General features: G+C 39.0%; 1 protein-coding gene across 1 annotated transcript in view; it reads right to left on the minus strand.

Annotated features, from left to right (window-relative positions):
- MAN1A2 (mannosidase alpha class 1A member 2) overlaps positions 1-26,790 on the minus strand; it is a 135,275-nt gene that overhangs the window by 6,807 nt on the left and 101,678 nt on the right. Inside the window, exons 9-12 of the mRNA XM_056514231.1 lie at positions 21,011-21,126; positions 14,477-14,696; positions 7,465-7,637; positions 219-334 (exon numbers count right to left, since the gene is read on the minus strand). Of these exons, the coding sequence (XP_056370206.1) occupies positions 219-334; positions 7,465-7,637; positions 14,477-14,696; positions 21,011-21,126 (625 nt within the window). The remainder of the gene's footprint in view (positions 1-218; positions 335-7,464; positions 7,638-14,476; positions 14,697-21,010; positions 21,127-26,790) is intronic.

Genomic DNA, 26,790 nt, shown 5'->3' on the forward strand with positions numbered 1-26,790 from the left:
CACAGGATGAACATGGAGCCCCTTTTTCCCAGTGAAACATGCTGTGATGCCTGAACTAGGCACAAGAACTGCCATTTTCAGGACCTGCTTTCTCCCTGTTCCATTCTGAACTTCTAATATTCAAAATCAGTCTTTGACTCTACCTGTGGAGCCACTACATTCTTCTTCAATTTAGATGTGAGCTTTTACAGAAAGATGCAGGAGTGAAAAGGACTTACTTCAAAGTTTCAGCAAGGAAAAAGCTCTGCTGTACATCATCATATGTAGGAGATGAGGAATAGACATCCTTGACACCAGAAAAGCCACCACTAACTCGGCAATACTTGTCAATTGCCTGCAAAAAGAAAGGGAAAAGACACAGAAAATTTAACTGTAAGATAAAATTTTGGAAACCATCAAGCTTGATCAACAAAGAAGGTGGTTTATTTTGTGCTGCATTTTTCTGCTATGAAACTTTGTTGAAGGATGCTATGGACATCAACAGTTTATGCTGAAAAACAAGAAAAAGAGACTGGACACATACAGAAGTAGCATCCATCCAGGGTTATTAATGACACCACATTTGGCAAACTGCTACATGCTAAGAAAGTATTCTGGGGAAGAACACTTTCTTTCCTGGGTATTTACTGTTAGCCAATATTGATGACAAGACAAGGACTCCATATACTTTTTCTCTGAGTTCATGCAGTTCCCCATTGGTGACACTGGGTAGAACAACCACCAGTCAAATCAATGCAATAAGTGTTAAGGAAGGTAACAAATATTCCTGCATTTTGGAACTAGAAGAATCTGAAGCATTATAGGAATTCTTTGACTTGTAGCTAGTCATGGAGACTTACTGAAAGTAGAAATAAAATACTGTACTCATCTTTATGGACCGTTGATTTCATCCTGTAAACTCTTCTAGCTGCTGCTTTTGCCCCTCTTCTTCTTCTCCTAGATATGATATTTCCCCTTTATACAATTGAAACTCAAGTCAGCTTGCGTGCTGGACTGCAGCAGAGCTCTTTAAAGCATGGAGTTTAAATCCATATACATTCCATGAAGGAAGGGGCCAGTGGTTTCCCCCCACCTCCCCCCCAGCTCCAAAACAGTACTGTGAAAAGCACAATGGAAGAGGAGGAGACTGGAAAGAAAGTGCTAGTAGCACCTCTCGCCTACACTTTCATTATTCCATTTGCACGCACGACCTTACAGCACACAAGGATATCAGCCATTAACACTGGCTCAGAAGAAACAACTCTGAAATGATTCACAGGTTATTTGTGCTTCCCTGCTGCTTTGACTGTGCTTCCTCAGCAGACACCAACTCTTTTAATAGATTCATGCAGGGACAGAAAAGAAGCAGGGATGAAGGAAAATGTTTGTCTCGGGATGTCTGTCATTACCAATGACTGAACACAGCTACCTGTAGATCAGTAATCTATGATTCAGCCTGATAGCCTTGTGTGAAGCTCCTCTCCACATGATGCTTTAGGCCCACATTTTTGTTAATTCTGATTTTTGCTAGATATACTTAGCAGAAGCTGAGGGGAGCCAAGGCAGGGGAGGAAGTAAGTTTTGAATGATGCCCTTTTTATGCAGAGAAAACAGATTCAATCAAAACTAACTCTTCAAGGACCTCAGTATTGCCACTGCATACCAGAAATACCGGGAGACAAAGAGGAATTTTCCACTGACCAAAGAATGTCAGCAGATGCTGTCACTGAAATCAGAAGGAAAAGCGAAAAGATGAGCAGGATACCCAGGACAGTGACCCACAGCACAGCAGGTACTACAGCTGACCTCCTCCTAGAATACACTCTTACCCTGTGGAAATCAGACTGTTCGTGGACCAAAGAATAATCCAGACTGTACAAAGTTCTTTCACATTTCTGAAAAGCAAGGTTTTTAGAAAAGCAAGTGGAGAGACTGGCAAAAGGATGTTATTGGAATGGCTGTGGCTCTAGAGCCTGAACTTATGCCAAGAAAGGTACAATTTTTCTTGGCAAAATCTAATCCTTGCTGTAATTCCTTATCTCGAGCACAGCTTTCTCCAAGTTTGGATGAAAACGCTCCATTTTTTATTTGAACTTGAGTCTAAAAGGAGAAAATGTCTGGGTGAATTGTTTTCAGATTTGCTTACTGGTGCAGGCTAGGGCTACATTGAGACTAGTCACATGCTAACATCCCAGTTGACCAGATTTTCTCTACAGTGAAGAAAAAGGTATAGGTCTATGTGACACATCTAACCCAACAGCACCAAATGCATGGCAATCTCTTTGTCTGCACACTCTTGCACAACCAAAGGGATGCTAGCTACCACATGGCAGCCAAAAAACAACATGAACAAAACAAAAACACCCAACACCACTCTCTCCACACAAAATCAAACCAGACCAATCAACTAACTAACAAAAAGGAAAGAAAAAACCTAATTGCCTAGCTTCTGAAGAAATAATGCATATGCTGTTTACAGAACCATTTGCATATTCCTCCCCAGAACTCCTACAGTCACCAGGCAGGTGTTACATGAATAAACACGAGCCAAAGCACTTTTGCTCTTTAGGCAGAAAATAAAGTGCCTGCTCTTCCAATATCCCCTTTTATAATAACACAGAACATGACCTTGTGCCTGCTCTGAAGCATGGCAAGATGGAGGAGAAAGCCCCACAGGTAAAAACTCCACCAGAATTCCCAGCACACTGTCTGATCAGGACAGAGTTTCTCTGGTCAACCAGTCAGCAGCCCTGATGCTGTGTGCCACAGCCTGCACAGGAGAAACCTGCTAATGACTGTGGCAAAATGAAAACAAGGAATACATAATACCACTGTTAGGACACCATCTCCTTCCTCCAGAAGAATTAAACCCCCAAGTGAGTGGACCAGACAAAATTTGCTTATTTTGGAAACTGTAGCTAATGGATAGCACTGAGATCCTGCTCTGTGCTGTAGACACCTCTTACTTGGGTAACTAAGCACAACACTGGTGCAACCAGCAGGCCTACAAGCCTGGAGAAAGAAAATGTTTTAACTATATCAACTGTTTTTTTCCTTATGGTTACCAAGGAACCTTGTATCTTCAGAAATTTCTCCTTGGGAAGGGAGACTTATGTTCAGAATAGGCAAAGGATTTACCCTAGCTGATCAGAGTTCTATATGATACAGGTTGTAGTGAACTGTACAGGAAGAAAGCCTCTTAAAGATTGCTTTACAGACATCCAAATAGAAAATTTTAAAACATTAACAAATAATTAGTCCTTGATTCAGAGCTGTATAGAACTTCAGGACACTGGCTGAAAAGCCTGGTGCCACAGACAAGCTGCTTAAATACTTGAAATTTTCAGTGTTCTGTCTGCACACAGACCTTAGAGTAGTTGGTGTCATGGCATCTGATTTGCCACCCAGATACACTTTCACTCCAGAGTTGAAGACCAGTCTCCTTGATAAAACAATGCTTAATTTTTTGCATCCCAGAATACAGGGAAGCTCCAAAATGACTGGAAGGGTATTAAGGTAATACTGCTACCATTACAAGGCATTGGCAGACACAATAACTTTAGGATGGCATACCTGATGTTAGTTCCAATCAATTACAGAGACACAGAAGAATATATATAAGAATATATAAGAATTAGAGGATAACTGGTACCAATCAGCATGGTTTTATAGAAAACTATCTTGGTCATAAGCTTGATTTCATTCTTTAAAGCTAAAAATTCGACAAATAAAGGTAACTGCAGAGCTGTAATAAACTTAAAAGCTTTTGAGGCAATTGACATGGTACTTTAAGATGTTATGGGAAGACAAAGAAGCATTATACCATATCAATATAATTCAATTTAAAACTGACTGGCAGCACTCTAAGAAAGAACTGGCAATGCAAAATCATCACAACAAAGAGCTGCTTCTCATTGAGATCCACAAGGAGCAGTCTGAAGTTTTATCAACCACTGCAACATTGCTGCTGGCTAAAATGACATATGTAAGTAACAACAGACAGTGTAACCTGCTGGTAACTGGGTGCCAAACAAAATGAGTTTTATAAAACCAGGCACATAATCCTAAATCCAGTCATCAAGACTGTGTAACTGCAAACCCAGGCTAGCCTGGAAGGTAGAGACACTTCAAAAACTTCCACGGTCATGGAAGACAATTCAGTCTGATTTCCTGCTAGGACATTGTGGCAGATGTACACAAGGACAGTAAACAGGGAGACAGCAGCAGGGACAGAGTGTTATTTTTGACCAGGCTAAACTTCTTTCCACTGAAGTCAACACTGGAATATGCAATTCTAAAATTCATTTTTACAGAAGGATAATGAACTTATGTAGGTGCAGGCATTCAGAGAAAATGTTTTACAGTGAGAGACAATGCAATTTGTTTAGCATCTTCAGTAGAGTCAACACTAAGCTTATTATATTCTACAAAAATTCTTTGGAAAGAAAACAGAGGAGAAAGGAAATTTTTAAATGGCATAGGAAGTAATAGGAAAACTCAGTGACTGAGAGCTGAAACTAGGCAAATTCAAATTGAACCTAAGTTCTTTGGAAATAAAATTTGATGTGCTTCTAGATTGGACCCCAGCTCCCTCAGTTTCTCTGAGGGTGTTTTTTGTGGCATATGTGACTTTTCTTGACTGTGCCAAAATAAAAATGTGCCAGTTTCTTCACCAGCTGTCGTACTGACAGCTTCTAACCCATAAAACTGTGAAACCATATTTCTTTTACCTCCAACCTATGTCTGGCTCTTTCCTGTCTACTCTTCTTCACTAAGTAGAATCATAGAATGGCTTGGGCTAGAAAGGACCTCAAGGATCATCTAGTTCCAACCTCACTGCCATGGGTAGGGATGCCACTCACCAGAACAGGATGCCCAGTGCTCCATCCAACCTGACGTTGAACACTTATATCCACAGCTTCTCTGGGCAACCTGTTCCAGGTGCTTCACCACCCTCTCAGTAAAGAATTTCCTTCTAACATCTAATATAAATCTGTCCTCTCTCAGTTTAAAACCATTACCTTTTGTCCTGTCACTACCTCCCCATATAAAAACACCATCTTGTTTCTTTTAATAAGCCCTCTTTAGGTACTAAGAGGCTACAATGAGGTGTGCCTGGAGCCTTCCCTTCCCCAGGCTGAACAACCCCAGCTCTCTCAGCCTGTCTTTGTAGGAGAGGTGCTTCCACCCTTGGATCATATCCATGTCCCTTCCTGGAACCTGCTCTAACAGGTCCATGTCTTTCTTCTGCTGAGGACCCCAGATCTGGGTGCAACTGAGGTCTCATGAGGGCAGAGAGCTATAGGTCCTTCCACTCCATCTTACTATCAATCCTCAATTTGCCTGAAGTTAGCCCGAGCTTCAGGTCTTGTCTATTTATTTTCACTGTTAGTAGAAGCTCTGAGGAAGTCAGCAGCCTCTGTGGTGCAATCATACTTAGTGAGACACACAAGTCCACAACTCTTAATTGAACCCTTCATTCACACAGCTCAGATTAGTAATTGGCTTTACATGCCTATTGTGAGGTGGTGGTTCTTATTGCCTTCAAATAATTAGCCTGAAAAGGATTTTAGTAATTTCCTGTACTTACCCTGAGTATCTTGCACACATATTTCTGTAATACTTCAGCCAGCCCCCCAGCATACCACCATCCAATTTGACTGGTCCAATACAATTGAGATGTATATTGTCTTCAGTGCTAAGTATAGTATTAGGGAGAATTAGCCTTTTTTTAATCAGGAAAGAGACAGAGACCCTGTCACAGGGATTTATGGTCACTGAGGGAATGTAAGATTGAACTTCCTGGCTTTTCCCCTACAGACACTGGATTTGGGAAAATGTAACAAAACAGACAAGGCATAGGATTTGAACTAAAGATCATAAGTTTTGTCAAAAAATATAGATAATAAATCAAAGTATGCTTCAGAGGTTGGAAGGCAAAAGGAAGACAAATTCAGACAGTGCTGCACAATAGCAGTAAGCCAACTACTCTGCGTGTCACACCATATTCTTCGCTATTTATAAATGATGGAATAAACACAGCCAGAGCTGTGTGTGATAGGGAAGAAGAAAAAGTAGTGAGTAGGTGTGAGGAATAAACACAAGAACTTATTATCTATATGCAATGAACAGAAAATCCTGGGGAACAAAAAGCTTCAAGCTTCTGTGTCAGTATGATAGTGGGGTAAAAAAATTCCTAATTGTGGGAAGGAGGGGTTTGCAAAACCATTTATGAAGAAGTCAAAGCTATTTTATGGCTATGTTCGATAAAGAAATATTTATCAAGGAAACAAGCAGAAGAAGGCAGTCTGTAAGGACAGAGGCAATTAAACACATAGGCTGCTTGATTTACAACTTCGATGGAGGTTGACAGAAGGATAAAATAAAATCCTACCCCGCACGCAGAGAAAATTGGAGGCAGGGGAGGAAGAAGGGAGGGTTTGTTTTGAAAGCATTAATGGTGACCAAGATAATGGAGAAAGCAAATGGAAAAAACTGAACAAAATGCAATTAAAAGACATGCTTTGCAGTGTGCTTAAGAGACTGATCCTGGCCTGAAAATCTTTAAATCTGTAAATCCTTTAACCTATTACAAAGGACCCCTCCTCAGCTTGGATCATCCAGCCATAGCTTCTGAAAGGAGCGGGTGTTAGACCAGCAAGAATTTTTGTAACTACACAGGCAAGGAGTAGGTTATTAACTTTGTCATATTAGAAATATGCTAGTTTAGGCAGCAGAGATGATGAAACTCAATGTTTGATGTTTCAGAGACAGCAACAGCCTATTCTGGAATACAAATGCTACAAGATGTGGAACTTGTCTCTAGAATAACATAGTCCTGGCTGGAACAAAACAGACTAAAAGGCAAAACCACACTAAGACACAACTGTAAAATACCTGGCCTTTTCTAGGTGTTATAGCTGTGCTGAGGGATGGATAGTAATGAGCTTGGCTAAATATTCTGAATATAGGCATCTCAACAGATCTCTTCCCACCTTTTCTTGATCTCTTGCTTCTGGAGCAAAACTAGGTTTCGGCCCCAGAATAAACATATCCAGTCTCCTGGTTTGTTTCTTCCTTTGCTCTTCCCTCATCTTGTTTGGCAAAATATTTCACTACTAACTTGTTATCTTTAATGTTTACTCTCATCTCTGAAAGTGACTTTGAGCTGTTTCCAAAGACTACTGGAGCGACAGTAGGGAAGTAGAGAAACTCTTGGGGGCTGTGCACTATTGACAACAGTAGGAGTCATGACTAGGGGGTTCTATTTCCACGTTATATAATGCTGAGTGCACCTCTTAACTGAGCACCTGACTCAGCAGATGCAGAACAGCAATAATTGTGTGCACCCTCACATATACCCTGGTTTGCAGGAACCTGTGAAAATCAATTACCACTCAAAGCGTTTCAGTACCATGAGACCGAAGTGACTACAAAGGAAAAATACACAAAATTAAATTACTAACAGATAATTAATACAGTTACCTGTGTTGCCTCCCAGCCCCACTGCCTGTACTTGGGATCATGGGTGAATCTCCACATATACCAATAGGTCTCAATCACCTCTGGCCTTAGGATGTAATACTTCTCATTCTGCCGTACTGCCACTGCCTCCACGCCACCATCAAATTTGAATGCTTCTGGGCCCAGCTTTAGTGCTGCAGAGGAAACAAACAACCAAAAAAAAAAAGTATTAGTAAGAAAAATAATTGTTCCATACCAATCTCTGCAGGAAGGATGGGAAGGAAACTGCTAGATACCAAACTTGTGGAAAAAATCAGAACCTAGCTAGTCTTTAAGCAGTCGCATAAATATTTCCTACTGTTGATGCCTATAATTTTTCATATGAATAATGTATCCAATTCCTGTGAGAAAACTAACTATTTTGACAGGACTACAGTAATCCTCTTGAAAATTAATGAAACACTAAGAATATAAACACACTAACACATTCAACTACAGCATAAAATTGAAGTGACTGACATCAGTTCTTTACAAGAAAAAGCAAAAAAAAAAAAAAAGGTCAACACAGGTTTTGATGTCCTTTGATCCTCCCCAGCACAGCAGGAAAAGATCTTGGAAATAAACCAAGTAGCATCATGTCAAATAATCTGTATCTTCATCCAGACTGCTGGTTTAAGGACATGCTATCAAGCCACTGTAACTGATGTGCTGTGATCTTCAAGTAAGGGGTTTACAACTGGGCAATGAAGTCTTAAGCACACCTGAAAATAAATCTCTGAACTAAGAGATTGATTATTTAAGCCCTTAAAGGAACCTGTAAAAGTCCTGTGCCAGCACTTGGAAGACTACTCATATAAGAACAACACACCTGTAGAAAAACTGTCTATAATACGAAGTTGCAATTAGACATATTATGTATTAGACAGCTGCACACTGGTCCTCAAATTTAACATTAATAATGTACTCTTATCTACAGCTGCACTCCACCATTTGTTTTGGCAGAGAATTTTTAAGGCACAGAACTCTGAAGTTGCACTCAAGCTTTAAAATTTATCAAAGCAATTAATCATGTAATTCCTATGGGCCAGATATTCAAATTAACCATGGTTTCATGGGTCTGAAAAGGGAACCTTAGAATACTATAATGAAAAATACAAGCAACTCTCAGTGCATGCCCCAGCAGAAAATCTTCAAAAGAAGTTCCTTAATCTTTTTGTTTCAAGGGACTATGGCTCTGGATGCCAAAAGAAAAAACATCACTCTGCTTCAGCCACATGAACGATGAGGGAAACTCCATTGAGAAATGTTTATTGCACTTCTTTCAAAATGGACCACTTTATTTGTTTCACTTTAAAAAATTAAATAAATCTCACTATAAAATGGAGGAGATAAGATACAAAGTTCAATTTATTCAAAATTCTGAATATAAGAATGGTCATATTGGACCAAATGGAATTCTGTCTGCTCCAGTATCACATCTCAAACAATAGCCAAAATCAGACATCAGTGGGGAAGTGGAAGAACCTGTCAAGTATATGAGATGCCTTTTCCCATCTTTTTCACCAGCCTCTACTGTTTTTGAGCTCAAGACTTCTCCCAGACGGGACATACTTTTTAGGTGTTAGTAATTCTTAATAGATTTATTTCCCAAATAGTTATCTGGTGCTTCCTTAAATCTGTGTAAGCCTTGGACATGCAAAACAACATCTGCTAAGGACATTCATATCTCTAATATCTATTTGATGCAGAACCACTTTCCAATGTGATTTTGCAAATCTGCTCAATCCTACCTAGAAGGTCCTTTTCCACCCTGAATAATACTATCAAATTCAGTTGTGGCTTGAATGGAAACTGTTCCATGCCTTCAGTTAATCTTCTTGCCCTTCTCTGCAACTCTTCCAATTCTACTACATCCTTTGTAAAATGAGAGAGGGCCAGCAAATACAGAAAAGAAAGAGTGCAGATGAGATAAACACAGTGAAATAATGACATTTTCTATTTTGTTCTTTCTCATTTTGTTTTTCCTGAGTGCTACTGAGTTGACATTTTCATAATCTCAAAAGCAATTTCCTGAATTGCAATGGTCAGTTAACAGTCATCATTTAATATGTGAGGTTAGAAATAATTTTTTCATAGGTGTCTCACTTTACATTTAACTACAATGGATTTAATTTAGCAATTTATTATAGTTATTCAACCTCATAAGGTTCTTGTGTAGTGGTTTTTTTTCTATTATCAGCACACTTACCTTACTGCTCCTGCCCTTTTCTGATCATTTATATGTGTGCATGTTTTATTTATATATAATATATATTAAAGTATGAAATGTAAATATACTATACACTTACAATGTGTATAAATATAGTACACATTCACACACCTATACACACATGTGTAAATATATCAAATATACCAGAGTACTGGTGGTTAACCAGCATTCATCCACTGCAAGAGTGGATTATTTACCTCTATCCTATTTTCTATATTAAGCCCATTTTCTTCCAACATGCAGGTACTTGCTGCTTAGATTGTAACTGCTTAATGTCCCTAATGGGCCTTAGCAAAACACTTGTTAAAAAGCCTTCAGGAAATCAGGGAAACATGCATGACAGCTATGTTAGATTTATCCACCAAAGAAGCTGGATTTCAGGCAGCTCTAGTGATCCACCACCTACAGAAACTGTGATGTCTTCTCTTGCTTTGGAGCCTGCTCATTTATTAAATTTTTAATTATTTACTCACACCTACTCCTAATGCTATTGGGCACTACAAGAAATTAAACCACCCAAGGATGGGTGACTTCTGCATATTGTGATGATTTCACAGAATTCTTATCCAAAACAAAGGATGTAAAATTAATTACAGCACTTCTGCTAATAGCTGACTAAAGAAAAGAAGCTATTATGGGTACCTTTCAGGGGCCATTCTTCTAAGCCAAGAACAATCTAAGGCCATTTTATAATGCTATAGTGTTAACAGAATAATAAAAATATTTTCATATTAACAGCACTGGTAGACTATAGTTTAGGCAGGGAGAGCAGATTAGAAACAATTTCATACCAGTGCAAACATGCAAAGCTAAACAAGCACCATTTTAAAATATTTTAACTGATATAAAATTGATTCAATGAGGGCTGTATTTAGCACTGCCAAAAAAAAGAGCAAATCCTTATAGTTTTAGATAAATATATTTCTAATTTTAGAAATACTTTTGCAAATATTGTTGTATGTTTTGCATGTTCCTTTAAGACTACAATCAATCTAGCAATAAATTTCCTGAAAGAAAGAAAGCATTCATAATTATAATACTTGCTAGGTTCTAACTCATACAAAATTGGAGGAAGAGAACATCCAAGATACTTCTGTTAGAGACTATGAATGATTCCATCAATTCCATCCATTGCTATTTCATACATCTCACAAAAACATGTTATTATTCTCGTTTCTTCAGCCTTGTCTGTTTAGCTGCTAACTGAGAATCTTGGGACAGAGACAGCATCAACTCATACCCTTGCATATGTCTCAACTGAAATCTCAGTCATGTGGCTTAATCTGCACTAGAATTGTCATAAAAACCAGCTAAAGCTGCACTATGATTCTGAGGACAGCTCTTGTCAAGAAACTTTAAAGTGCAAAAAATTTCATCCTAAAATAAGCTCCCTGTAGTCAGTCAATACTTCTTCACACACTATCAGCTAATAGCTAGGAAAATTCTTATGCATAAGGGATGGTACAATGTACTAAAAATACTGAGTGCTACAGATCAGCACACAATGCTGTCTATACAGATCATTTCGCTTATTTATTTAACCTCTGCAATACCTATGAAAGCTGATTATTCAGACTGATCTGTTAGTGATCTTTCTATTATTTCAATTTAATTTGACTTCTTTTTTGTTGCCGTCTACAGATTTGGCATTGCCAATTATTTTATGCCTGTGCCATGTTTCACAGTGGTGCACATTAAGCATGAAAAACAAAGAACTAATCCCCAGAAACTGGAACACCTCAAGATGTGCAATATTCACATAAGCTTAAACATCAAGAAACCTAGTGCCATGAGCTGTATTTTTGTAGTCTTACCAGTGCCCACGGACAGCATTACAATTTCTTCTGCTGGTAAGTGGGCATACAGATCAGAACGTGCCTCCTTATCTTTGTTTTTCTCAATCTTCTCTCCAAACTGAGAGCACAAGAGACTACAGGAAAATCCTAAAATCTCCTGTCACAGGATGGAAGGTTTAGGATGGCTGTAGTATTAATCAATTGATAGTTTATGGTACAAAAAATAGTAGAGTTCGTAGGAAGCAGAGGCATGTGTAGAATAATCGTAACACTATTGTGGTTACAGTTAAGTTCTCTCATTAACCATCAATAAGCCTTTTCAAATCCTCAGTGTTTCTAAGGGGTGCCACATGCATTCAGAAAAATAGAGGAAGAGCCTTGGAGGGGGCTCTCATGTCGATATATTCAACAGATCCTGGAAACACAAATCCCAAGGAACACAAATCTACAAGGATTTTCACAGAGCCATGGCAAGGGCCCAAGCTTCTCACAACATACCTAGTCACTTCTCCAGCCTCTGACTCTGGAGCCTAAGATCTTCTCTCAGATATTCCTGGGGAATATTGATAGGTGACTCAGATTATTAGTGAGACTATGCCCCTGCATAAATTTCTCAATTACATGGCAGTGATTCCAGCTGCCACTGCGATATAATCCCCAAGAAAATACATCAGGAATAGTTTTAAGGACTTTCCAGGTTCTCTGTACTAGTCAGCACTGAAATAACCAGCTTTCTGAAATACCAATTTTTCTCCAACAGGCTTTCAAACCTGCAGTATGTGGGACAGGTTGATGACAGTTGGCAATATAATGCCCTCATTTTCCAGTATTCTGTGAAATTCATTTTCAATTTTGCTGAGACTCAAGCTCAGCTATAGAAATTTGAGTTGCTTCATAAAGTAGTATTTTCATACTAAAGTATTACATCACCAGGTACATACTGTAGTTTTTTATGAGCAGCTGTGAGATGACACAGAAAAGGGCAGCTCTGCTGGTTTATCTAAAGAAGGAGCTGCCTATCCCCTCCACACAGTCTCTGCATCTTTCTCCCTCTTCTGAGGGTGCCAAATGGGGCAAGTTCTCTCCCAAGTCCACAGGGGAGAGAAATCAGGCAATCCTGTTTGCCTGCTGAACCATAAACCTATTAGCTGAACCAGGATGACTGTCTGCCCTCTTAAAGATGCTTTTTCTGCCATCAGCCAGTTCTGCCATTAAAGTGTACAATGATGCTCAAATTCTGCTGTTAAAACATAATGAAGAAGTTGACATTTTATACATATAAGTTCTTAATTTTCTTTGAAAAATCAGTCCAGAAAATTAAGACTAAAACATCCAAACAATCCACATTCCTGGGACTGCATGACTGAACAAAAGAAAACAAGGCCATTGCAAATTTACAGCCATCTGTACAGCTTTCAGTCTTTCTTGCTCATGTGTTCTTGTACAGTCATTAAATATGCAATCAAAACTTTTATCTCCCCCATCTTTTGACTTATTTAGGGTACAGAATAAACATCTGACGGAATAAAATTAGGTCTGCTCAAACAGCTGTAAATTTAACATTGTTTATTTTTAAATGTCAAATTAAACATTTAAATGCAATTTTTCAGAATACAACAATAGCTGCTGTGTCCTATCTATTTCTCTTAAGCATACTCATATTTTTTTTCTTTTCTTTTTTTAAAGCTGTTGCTATCCAAATAAAATTATCACTTGAGTGACTGAATTATTTAAAAAGACAGGCAACTATACAATAATATGATGTAATCCTGTGAATAAATACATGAATTCTCATCTTAAAACTGCTTAAGTTTTAGTCAGCATTATTTCTATTGGGAAGGTATTTCAGAAGCTCACTTCTCTGATAGCTATGCAAAACCATTTCCAATTTTCAATCTACATTTATTCACAACAGGCTTAAAAATCCTGCTTTTGCTACAGCTGTGTTCTTTTATATCTTAAAATAACTATTTTTCTTCAGTGTTTGCCCCTTGAGATAAATAAATAAATAGATAAATAAATTTGTTCCTTTCTTCAGTACTATTTTTCTAGCCTGAGCAGGCCAATCTCTCATATTTTCCCCACTGTAAGATAAAAGCTCTGCCACTCCATTCAGCTGGTCCTTCTCTGCATTTGCTCTGTTTGAAATTCAGATTTATACAGAGTGTTCTGGGTGACAAATTACACATGTCTTTAAGGCAGTCTTAATATAATCTAATCTCTGCTGAAAATTCTTCATCTGATACAGACCAGGACATTTTTCAACTCCCAGTTCAGACAAAGAGCTCATGACTTTCTAGTGAACTTCTTACTTCTGATAGTCAGTTCTCAAAATGTCCCTGATTACTATTCAGAGATTCTTCCATTTTAATTATGTTTTACAACTGCAAGGCCACCCTAAGCATAATCAGTACACTTCAAGCATCAAGGTCACTATAAAATAAGCCTGGTCCAAAAGACTGACCTTGAGAAACTTCTAGCCCAACAATGAAGTCTGATGCTGCCTCCTCACCAGTTAGGCCTTTGGCCTTCTACAGTCTGCACAGTAGTATTCATCCTCTCTTGCTTAATTGTACTTAGAATGCACTATTACTAAAACCAGTAAAAAGTCTATTTACAAATTTTTCCCTCTACTTTAGTGTAAGAACAGTACATATGAAATGAAAAACTTCCCTATATATCTGTGAGAACAAGAGTTCACACAAATTCCTTCCTCCCCCTACCTATATGACATATCTTAGGTGACTGATTAAAAAAAAAAAGGATAAACATGCATGAAGGAACCATAAAGTCTGGGTTTATATTTAGTCATCATGATGCAGAGTAGAAGTAAATACACAGATGTTAAAAATTCATACTGGTATAAAACCAGTGCACATCAGACAAGGTCCATAACAAATCCTAAAAATAATTACAACAGTTGCTGTATTCCATCTATTGAAATAATTAGATTGACAATAGGTCTTACTTGTCCTGTCATATGACTCATGACATGTATGTGCAATTTCAGCTCCAAGCTGCAAATAATGTCCAGCTTTGTCATCTCTGGAACCATCTGCTCCAAGGGCAAACATTCCACCTGCAAAACAGGTCAAATGGCCCATCTTTCTTTCAAGATGCCCGTTCTTCCACTCCCCAATGAAGGTCAGTCCTCCATTGGACTTTCTGATGAGATGTTTTTCTATGGCCTACAAGAGATTAAGAGAACTTTTAAATGCTGTTTCACATGCAAGTTTTACTTATCAACATTCCTTTATTGAGCAAAGTCCAGTTTTCAAAACAAAAAAAAATTTTTTTTTTCAAATTACATCTAACAGGAAAATCACAACATAGACAACTGTACTTTTACTTGAGAATTCAGCACTTATTTTATGGCTCAAACAGTATTTGTCTAACTGTTAACTCTGAGAAGTACCTATTTGTTGCTCTGTGCACTCTGTGAGTACACATCCACGTTGGAAACTTTTGGTTAGCAACATATGCAAACCTGTACCCTCAGTCAGTCTTTAATAGGAAGTGACAGGAATGCTCTAGCCACCTCCTAGCTTCTCCACGGCAGCTTTCTGACTGCACATTCTCAAATGATGGGTGTTCACAAAAAACGTTATTATTTTATGCACAAGGCAACTACTGCTTTCTTTTTGCACATTTGTACCAATATATGTTGTTGCTTGTGACTTATAAACAGCATCCTTCTCTTAGAAGAATAGCTGACCTAGCTTCCTAAAATTTGCAAACTAGATGGAACAACATTTGCTTAAGCCTCCTTCAGAGAGGGTCACAATTCCTGCTGTATTTACTATGTCTAGCATTTCACAGCCAGAAAGTAATGAAAGAGAAGCACTGGTCTGCACTCCTGTTGGGTTAATTCCTTCACTAATACCACTTACAGATCTGAAGTTTGTGCTCATGGCAGGATCCAGAGGGAAGGTGGCAGAAATAACTGACAGAGCAGAAACCAGTAAGTCTCTGACAAATGCCAGGGTGGTTGTCTAACCATCATGCAAATTGGCACTGTCGACTGCCTTCTGCTGCTAAGAAGCTTGATGTGGCAAACTGTACAAGCCTCATTTGTCTGAAAGTACTGGTACAGGAAGCACTGGACCTGCTGAAAACTGCCACTGGGAAGGATATTAAGATCTGGAGCATTAACTCTGTTGACTCCATTATTCTAGACTGACAAAACTGACGTTTTTCAACCATATGGTACGTAAAAGTTGAGTTCTCTTTGAAGGAAAGCCACTTTAACTATGAAGAGCAGAAAGGCACTAAAGCATATGGATTATTTATTCCCTAGAGGAAAGCATTTTTTTCCAAATGTTAAGCGACATTTCCTTTCAAATTTTATCTTCCCATAATTTCGTAACTGCTGAGGAGTAAATGATTGCAGAAGCATTTCCAGTGGGAAAAAATTGGTGTGGTTAGCACCAGGATAGCCAACAAAGGCCAAATTTATATACTTCTCCATGAGCTACTCCTCTACTCCAGACTTACTTTCATGGTTTCTCTGAAGAGCATGTTCTAGGTGCAACATGCTCCTCTTCTGAGCAGAAAACACATCTTCTGAGCTTGAAAATAACCACCTGTTAGAAGGGGTAACTTCTGAAGTCTGAAAATCAAATTTGTATCAGCTATTTAACAACTAGGTTAGATCCTGAGAGTCACAAAGGAAGCATCTCAAGAACATAAATGCAACTCTCTCAAAATACTTCATTGTTCAACAACTTGCTGCCCGCCAACTGCAGAAAAATGACAATATTTATAGTAATTAACACGGGACAGCTGGGCATTGTTGGGATCACTGCCCAGTAGATAAGAAAAGTTTGTGCAGGTTGAGATAGATGTGGTATTTCTATCCTGGGCTGGTGCCACAGAGCACTTCAACAGGGACTGCAAAGCAATGACATCCAGCTGGACTTCAAGGAGTATAGAAGTACCAGGGTGGACGTGTATACCCAAACACCCAAAGAGAAGATTTAGTTCACATCAGCTAAGAGATTAACTTATGGAAGGAGCTTCCTTAGTCTGTGAAATGCCTGAAAAATAGGGGTGGTTGATGTCATTTGTTTTGTTCAGCCTGGAGAAGAGACTGAGGGGAGACCTCACTGCAGTCTTCAACATCCTCAGAAGGGGCAGCAGAGGGAAAGGTACAGATCTCTTCACTCTCTAGACCAGTGACAAGACCCAAGGGAATGGCCTGAAACTGTGTCAGGGGGAGGTTTAGGTTGGATAGCAGGAAAAGGTTCTTCACCCAGCAGATGTTTGGGCACTGGAACAGGATCCCAAGAGCAGTGGTCACAGCACCAAGCCTGAAAGAATTCAGGAAGTGTTTTGACAACACTCTCAGGCACATGGTGTGACTCTTGAACACACAAAACCTGCATGTTCTCTGAAGCTCATGACTACAAAAAAATAGCATTTTCTGAACTGTCTTGCAGCAGTATTTCCTGTGTTGTGACAGTCAATATCACTGCTGAATTCTTCTTTCAGCTACCTAATGATGTGCAGTAAGAAAGAGCGAGGATCAAATTTATAAACCTAACAGGTTAGACTACTCAAGCAGCAGATCAAAAGGAAGCTTACCTATCCTCCAGCTGATGTGAGAAGGAAAAAAAGACACCTGAAACCAGGCTAGCTGGAAGGCCCACGTGATGATGTTGAAAGCAAAGTTAAGAGGCCCATCCTCAATTTTTATCACCACAAAAAATTTCCAGCAGGTTTCACAATTATCATAGCTGTGAATTTCCATACTAGGATATGGCAATGAAGTGTCTTTTACTGCACCCATGTTATATACAGAGGTGTTATGGATATACAACTTGTTTGTATTCATGTTAGGAAGTATATGGTGATCTGGATAAGACTTCATATGCCATGGTTCAAAAATCATGACATCTGAAGAACAGATGCTGCATTTTTCTTCCCCATGATAGTTCCAAGGAATGAGATATCTGTCTGCTGAAAGACTAAAAAATGAGGTTATGCTGTCCCTCTTCCACTCACCCTGCTGTAATAAGGGAGTGAAGTGTGGCTGGACAGAGACATTCTTTTAGATGGGTGGGTGCTGAGAACATTTCCAACTCTGTGCTGTGAGTGGGAGGAACACATGCTACACCTTTCCCCTTCTGCTTGCACAAATGATGCAAAGAGCTTCTGCTCCACAGTTTTAAAAACAAAGAATTAGAAGTGTTACATACCGAGAAAAACCTATATTATAGACAAAAGAATGGTAAAAGGGAATAGCCTCTCAAAAAATTTTAAATAAAAATTTGAATTGCAGTTATGCAAAGCAAATCCTACTTATCGACTCTTTGCCTATGTCTTTCAACGTCAAGGAGGAGCTGGGAGAGACACAAACCCTGAAAAAGAGTATGTTCCACAGCAAATAAATCAGTACAGTTCATGCAGACTCAAATGTACAGGGTGGGTTTAGCTGAGAAAAAGTTACAGGAACCCTCTAATGCTTGGACTGCAGGACACATCACACATGAAGCAGGAGCAACTTGGCTTTTCTCCCTCCTATACACAGAGTGTTCTCACCTGGTCCCAAATTTGCTTTGCACTGTCTCCATTCAGAGATGTGCCCATACAAAATGCTTACGAGATGGTTTACAGTGAAGAGGATGAATAGAAGAGTTTATTTCCTCTAATTTTGAAGTGTTCACAGTTTAAGTATCAGAGTAAAATATTTCAACAGTAACCACAATGGAAGCTTGATATCAACTGCTAAACATCTTTAAACCCACAGGACCCCATAAATTATATTTTAACCTATTAAAAATACACAACTAATGTTTTGAACTAGTAATTGTCTTGGGTTGCAATACAGGATGTAACCAGAAATGTGTATTCTATCCTCATCTGTTGAAGCTGGGTGGGGCAGTGATCCTTAGCTCCGTGGCACATACCATCTGCTAATGGGCCATCTTTAAAACAAGGTGGGGAAGTCATCTTTATCTTTTCCACAACCCATCCTCCCTCCAGGAAGATACCATCTGCTGCTGGGCCATTAAGTACCACTGTACGACTGATAAAATTACATCATCCCACTGGGAGATGCTCCAGCCAGGGGGAGGAGCCAAGCCTTTCCTACCTAGATAAAATCTGAGATTTTGGACAGCAAGACAATCTTCTTTCCACTGAATTCCAGAGGAAAACTGGACCTTTTCCACATCATCTCTGGACCTTCAGAAGAAAACTGCACCCTTCTACAGGAGCACTGCTTCATGCGAACTACATCTGCCACTGCTGGAGGACTGTAGCCACCATTTAATCTGACTGCTACCAACACCCTGACTGATGGGGTGTCAGGTTGTATTCTGACACTGTCAGTGATTTGGGATTGTTCTTTGTAATACTGTACTTCTATTTTAATTTTCCTAGTAAAGAACTGTTATTCCTGATTCCCATATCTTTGCCTGAGAGCCCCTTAATTTCAAAATTTTAATAATATGGAGGGAGGGGGTTTACATTCTCCATTTCAAAGAGAGGCTGCTGCCTGTATTGGCAGACACCTGTCCTCCAAACCAGGAGAGTAATGTAGAATTTAATAAACCCTGGAAAGCTAAGGAAGTTCAAAAGGACTGAGAAACAGCCAATGCTTTATCAGTAGTTTAAAAAGTAAATAAAATGATATAAAATGAATGATGTGTTTAAAAAAATAAATGTTTGATATGTGTATGCTGATACAAGGAATACAAAGCATTTCAAGAATTTCTTGGCATTTTACAAAATATTAGTCCTAAAAGAATTCAGGGCAGCACATATGAAGTGGATTAAAAGCTGGCTTGCTAGAACAGTTCAAAGCAAAAAAAAAAAAAAAAAAAATATGAAAAAGTAAAAAAATTCTTATCCCATGAAGATTCTGCATAGATACTTTATTCAACACTGGGCAGTATTTCTAACAACGATCTCCAAGAAAAATCCCAGAAAAAAATTGCAGATGACACAAAAATTGATGGAACTATAGATAATGATAAAGAAAAAGTCATTTCTGTAAAATCACTGAGAGCAGGTGACAAAAGGGGTTTTGCCTGAACAATGTGTTGCAACAGAGATAAGTGTAAGGTCAAACACTGAGGAATCGGGAATGTAAATCACAGTGGAAGGAAAGCAGTAAATCAAAAAGATTATAACCAGCTTCAGAATAAAGCAACTGGAAAGTGGATGATGGTTTGAGGCAAAGGTTAAGAGTGCAAACAGAGCTCCTGGCTGGATGAAGAGGATAAAACCAAGAAGGAATCAGTTAGAAGAATCACATTAGAAGAACCATTACATTGTTGTCTCCATACTGAAGACATTGGAAAATACATTTAAAAAGCTTAAGAAATAATTCAAAATCTGTCTTTTATTGCAAGACAAAAAAAAAAAAAAAACAAAAAAACAAACATTCTTCCTTCAGGAGAGAATGTCTATTGTACATTTGATAGTAACCAGCTATATGGTGCAGATAACCATTTAAAGCAATGTAGAGATGGAAAATGTCAAAGCAGCTGGAAATCAAATGTAATCAAATTCAGGTCAGGAATAAGACATATTACAGCTTCAAAGCAATTTTGTACTAGAACTTTCACTATATACCTTCTAAAATGTGAATTTTGAGAACTCCAAGAACAGGTGTTTTGCTTTAGAAGACCAACCACACTAAAACCAAGCTTTTAAAACTTACGTTGAAAGCAACAGAGCATGCACAGAGCCTGGAACACACCAGCACTGGGACAAGACTACACAGTCCCTGCTGCTGGTACCACAGCTCATGTGACTCAAACCAGCTCAGTTACTCTCTGTATATCTAAACTGTAGCAGAGGAATGGTGGCACAGCAGTCACCACTATGAGAGGCTGGTGAGAGAGGATGGGGAAACTAGGAAAGTAAGAGCTGGGCAGCAAAAAACTCAAGAGCCACCACACAAAGGCCCTCACCCCAAATCCCAGTGAACCATCCTGCAGTACTGCCTCACCTGGGCAAGCACTTCTTGGTCTGTGACAGGGAGTAAGACCATAGCACAAGAGAACCATAAAAACAAGAATAGATATGAATTACATTTTACAAGGTAAATATGGAATATAATATGTAAACGCCTTAGAAAATAATGCAAAGAACAACTTGGGACTACAGGTCCTAGAATGATGAGTTCTCAACACTGGAAAAAAGTGACTTGGCTGTTCTGCACACATCTCAAGGTTGCTAGATCTCCTTCTATTAAATTAGAGCTTGGGCTTTTACATTGCACCATTTGGAACAAGCTGATTATTTTTAGCACAATAATCTGCATCACATGTATTCCACAAAGATACTTTTTAAACTACTCAGAGTGAAAGCTAGTATTATTCATCACTTGATTTCTTATAACTTACATAATCAAAACAAGTCCTGTGGTTGGTGGTGGTTTGTTTTTTTTTTTTGTTTTTTGTTTTTTGTTTTTTTGTTAATTTAATTTTATTTCCTTAAAATCATTAAAGATGGTTCCACTGTATTGGAAAACTCAATGGATTATAATCACCTCAATTGCATCGTCGTACATTTTCCTTGCCTCCGTGTCCATCTTGTCTGACATAAGCCAGGCTTTCAATAAATATTCATAAAAACTGTCTCCCAGCCCGCCTACGGATGTGTGATCTGTAGAAGGGAAAGAGGGAAGAAAACAAAAAAAAGGTTGAAGTTGTTATGTAATAGCACCTTAAATTTATTCAAAACATAAACTTATGTTTCTAAGGCCTACTGCTGTAGAATTACAAACAATTTTACCCTATTTAGCAGGACAAAGCTGCACTGCACCTCTTTCCCCTCCAAACTTACATCACAGGCATAGAACCTTTTGTATATGATCTCTATTTGTCATTCTGTGCAGGCTATCCCTCATATAAAAATGTACTTTAACCTCTGTTTTTACTTCATTCCAAAGAACCTGTTTCGCTGCTAAGGTTTGGGGGTTTTAGTTTTTTTTAAGGTATATGTGAAATAAGCATGTAGAAAACCTCCTAAGACCTCTGTATCCAGGATGGAATCAGGCCACGTGTCTGGCTACAAACTGCCATCCATGAATCACACAGAATCCAATCTTTCCAGCAGATTTTAATTTCTAATAGGGTAGTTACTTGACAGACTAACAAATTCCTCAAACTAAATGTTCTTATTGAAATGAGTTTAGTCAAAAGGGAAGCAAGCTGCCTTTGCAGTGTACAACACAAGCCCTGCTCTGTTCCACTTTGCCTGAGCAGCTCTGCAGAGCTCTGCTATGTGCCACAGGGTAAGGCTGCTTCACTACTAGAATCCACCAGCACATAAACTGAACCTCCTAACAAACAGATTTCTTTTTTGTCCTCTTTTTTTCTTTTTTTTTTTCCCCCTTTTAGAGGTTGCCTGTCACAAATAGTGTCACTGCTATTCTGTGCTGACAGACCACTTGAGAACTATCTATGTTTCTTGTTGGCTGAACTATCAAACTTCCCCACAAAAAGCCTACTGATGGTCTGGAAGCCTTGGAACTCCTGTTCCAACCAGGGTATGCACTCACTCAGTACATTCTTCATTCAAAAAGCAGCATTCTGTGAGACTTAATAAGTGACTCCAACCAGAATACAGATAACCTTTTCTTTCCTAATGTTACAGCTCTTAAAAGAGTGGCACCAGAACAGTCTTAGACTCCTGAAGCTAGGCGAGGGAAATGTTTAACACCAACATTGTCACAATGCCAGAAATTCACTGCCCTAAGCATGGCTGGTTGAGTTATACAAGCACTTTTTTACTGGGTGAAGAAAAGATATGCACTTCCTTTTACAAAATACCTCAAAAAAGTGGTCTAATTCACAGTTTTTCTGGGATAAAGGTGCAAAAGGGGTTGAACTCTCCTTCTGTTCCTTTTTCCTCCAAGCACCACCCTACCACAGCATGTCTGCTTGTCTCTGAAGATGTGAGTAGGAGGTTAGAGCTGGTAGATGCTGCTATCCTAGCTCTTCCAGCTGCCTTTTGGCTTCTCTGCTACTTAAAAATGGATTCCTAAACAAAGGAAGGAGCAAGTAGAGAGCCTGTAGCTTTCCCACTTAGTTTCAAGTCGTAAATTTGAAGCAAATTACTTCATGCCCTTCTCTTATATCCCACGATCTCCTCAACTGCCTTTTCACACCCAGTTACTCAATGATTATGAGTTTTCATAAGCTTTCTCACTCTGAGCTGTAAGAGGACATTCAGGTCATGAGTCACTTTCTTACACAAATGCAAGGGCTTGAAATTACTCCTTCAATGTACAACTACATTCTTAAGTAGACACAAGAAACAAGGGTCTGTGGTTTCCAGGGGAAAAAAAAAACAAACCAGAAACTACTCAGGATTTCAAAGCTACAACTCATGCCAGCACTGCTCAGGAACTGACTTCAAAAGAGACAGTTCAAAACTACTTCTGTTAAGCTGCTGCCTCGTTCCCGGCTAAGCTCTGTCACTTGAGTCAGGGATGATCCTCAGCCAGATGTCCTTGACAGATGCACTCAGGTCCCAACAAGGACAGGCTGTTGAACCCGCAGTAGCGTTCTTGTAGTAGCTCCAGCTGAGTTTGGGACAGGAAAGAGCAGGAAGAGGAGTGGAAAAAGTTTATTTCCTAAACAGAGAAATCCACATTCCAGGTGTGTTCCAAAAACCAATTATCAGCAACATGTCCCATTTCATGTCTACTTCTCCAGGTAGTCATTTGAGAAGTGTCCTTCTCTTCTGTCAGCAGTTCTTCTCCTTCACATTGCTTCTCAGCTTAGACAAGAGTATAGGGAAAACAGGCACCAGAAGTACCAGGGGATACAGGACTCAGAGCGATCCCTTGACAGCCTTTTTTTTCACCTTCTTTGTGCAGAATAGGGCTGCTCAAGTTCTCAGATTCAGGTCCTCCCATTCAACAAGTAGAGAAGCACATGGTAAGAAACTAGGGCATTTCAAGGGCCTTGCAACTCCCAGCAGCATTTCCTTGCTCCTTTTATGCATACCTCACTCCAGCTCTGACCAGCCCAGAGTTTTCAAAGCTCCTCTCTCATTCAGCAGTGGGCTACTCCACTCCCCAGCTGATGCCTTTCACAGCTGGACCAGAGGGAAGACCTGTCAAAAAAGGTAAACGGATCCTGTTCCTTCTCTTCAGCAGCAGGAGAGGGACATATGAAATATTTCTAGTGGGAACATATGATGGTATTTCAGGGGAGCTGACTGCATTAAGATGCAGCTGTCTTTATATCCCTGTCCCCTCCCCACCCACAAAAATAGCCAAAAGAGGATGGAAGTGAAAAGGACAAAGCAGCAGCTGAACTGAGGTTTAAACACAGTGAGTTTTCCAACTTCTGCAGCTGCATTATCTGCACCCTGGCAAGGTCTTCTGCAGATTTTCTGCTAGTGTCTGAAGGTGGTGCTGCATTTTATAAGAACTTTAAGTAGAAATTACTTTAAACACAGTTTGTGACAGATTGTGGGTCTTTGATAATTTGCTCTCACCTAGACTGGAAATGCTAAAGAAATATTTTCCAAGATTCCTTGGTAAATATATAACTGGTGAAAACTGTAGATTTGAGTCATCACATATCATTGTCTCCTAAAAACAAACTTCCCTATCCAAATTTATCTGAGGGTCCATGGTGGTTATCACTTTCTCCTGCTATTTGAGCTACAGCTCAGATGGATTCAAAGATTTAAGTCAGCTCAACTCAAAATGTTTTGCTCAGAAAAATGTTTTTCACATAAAATTTACTGACATTTGCACACTGGCCCTAACATTCCATGTCAATCCAGAGTCTAAAAACGAATAACTTGTGATTTGAATATCTGAGCTTACAATAGCATCTTGACACTGAGTACTTCTAAGTAAACAACTGAGAAGATAAGCATTAAGCACAAGCATTTTGAAAATTTTAAAATGGATTCATTATTTCACATATTTGATCTACAAGAATAATTTAATTAGCTCTTTGTCATGGAAAGGTTTTTATTTTGAAAAGCTGCTTTACAGCAAAATCTTGAAGCAGAATTCATTACAGATTAAGACAAATATAGCAGAAAGAAGTACAACAGCACATTAAATGTAGCTGAAGTCACATATTCTGTCTGTATTTTTAGAACATTCATTCCTCCACATCAAGACAAATTTGGGTAATTTCTTCATTCCACATTTTTTCAAATGTAGGCCCAGATGACTGGGCAAACATAAAAGGATTCCAGTCAAGGATTGCTTTGGAATTCTTTTCAAACTGAAAGACACAGTAGCTGCAGTTGGAAAGAATACCTTCAATTTTTGCAACCAAAAGAAATTACGAAGAACCCTGTATTTATTCTGGTTGCCACACTTGAAAGTATATGGTGTGCAAACCTGTGCAGTTAGTCTGTTTGTAAGGATTCTTATTGCCAAAAAGAGACAAATAAAACCTTAATAGAAAGACAATGATATTTCAAGTTCATAGCAACATTTTGCCTCAGCCACTAAACAGTCTTCTTAAATACTGGCATTTTTCTTCTTAATAAACAGCACTCAACTGTAAACAAAAAACCCTCAATGAGCAACAAACCAATCAATCTCAGGGCAATACTTTAATGAGTTTTTAATGTATTGATAAAAGATCTACACTTAGTAACATACTGTGTCTCAGCTAATATGCCAAAAAACAGATCTACCCCTATCCTACAGACTGAGAGGGACCTTCTTTCAAAAGCTCACGCCATCTTTGTCTAATATTCCTAGACAGTTTCATTCCAAATGATCTTGGTATCAGCAATGATACCATGAGCTCACTGCTGACACAATCTCCCCAGACATGCAGCAGGACAGCATTAAACCACAGCACCAGGCACACAGTCTTGCTGAAATACCAGTGGATCTCAGCCCCAGAGAGGAGGGAAGGTCTGCAGAACTCTGATAATTTGTTCTCTGTAAGTGAATTTGTCTCTTTACAAATCTGGGGAGACAAATAAACTTTTTTCTCTGCAAACACTCTTCAAGGCATAGGCAACAAGGCTCCCCCTCCTCAAAGACAGGTGCCACACTGAGATGGATCTGGCTGTTCTTTCTCTTCAGGACTACTTTTTGGGGATGGCTGTAGATAACAGGGATACTATGCATTGACACAGCTCATTCTCATTTGTCATACTCAGACCTACCCAATATCTGTAAATAACTTCCTCCACAGCAAGCCAATTTCCACGTGTACGGCAGTGGTTCCCAAGCACGCAGTTATGGCCACAGATTGCAAGTTACCAACATGTGCCACTTCCTTTTGTTTACAGGGAAAGTTTGGTTCAGTGAGCAATAGCATGTTTCCCACAACAACTGACAGTTCCCTAAAGATACCATTAATAATGAAGCCTGTTCTAATGAAGGTCTACCTTCTCTCTAGAGCAAACTTAAGATGTGCAAATTATTTTTAAGCAGATGGCTTTAAGTAGTTAACAGCAGCTTAATGAGGCAAATTAAAAACAGTTCATGATTTGCTAAACCCTCTCTGCTTTGTGTATTAATTGTTCAATTGTCATTCTTGGCAAGGAGCAAGAATAAAGAAAGAAGCCAGGCATTGTATTAAAGACAGCATATCATGCCAGAACTGACGCTGCAGTCCCAACACCTGAGGGTGAGGCTTCCTGCTAGCCTGGAGCAGACCGGGAGGGAGCCACTGCCCCTCCCTGACCCCAGGGAGAAAGCTTCTGCATCCTTATTGCACACGGAATAAAAAAGATTAAATACAATACTGAGCAGAGATATGTTGAGCGTGCACAGGCTGCCCTGCTGGAAAGCAAAATGGTGAGGTAGCATTGGAGCATTGAAGAAGCACAAGCAGGTGAAGATGAGGATTGACTATGCCCACAGTATTTTGAATTTACAAATTGTAACTACAACACTTATTCAACATTTTAAGCTAGAGACAGAGAGAGAACAATCAAGCAAAAATTAGTCATTTGGCTATTTGTAAACTCAAATCTTGAAACTGTTACTTTTGACTTTAAAATAAAGCAAAATTCACTAAAACCTGTTCTATACTGAGTAGACTAGAAATGCCAAGATAAACAAACCATTGATTCATTTCAACCAAGAGAAGTAGTAAAGAACTACTTTGCAACAAAAGAAAGGAAGAAATAAAAAGGGAGGCCGATCTTCCTCAAGGATCACAAATTGACCAAGTGCTATTGTAATACATCAGAGGAGTTCAAGAGAGGAAAAGTTAAGTGACCAGGAGGGGGTAGCAAAGAGATTAAGCTAATACTGACATTCATTAAGAAACTTGCATACTCCATCACCATTAGTTGTTCTGGTCTGCCCCAACCAGCCTT

This window comes from Oenanthe melanoleuca, chromosome 1, assembly GCF_029582105.1.
Source record: "Oenanthe melanoleuca isolate GR-GAL-2019-014 chromosome 1, OMel1.0, whole genome shotgun sequence".
Classification (NCBI taxonomy): Eukaryota; Metazoa; Chordata; class Aves; order Passeriformes; family Muscicapidae; genus Oenanthe; species Oenanthe melanoleuca.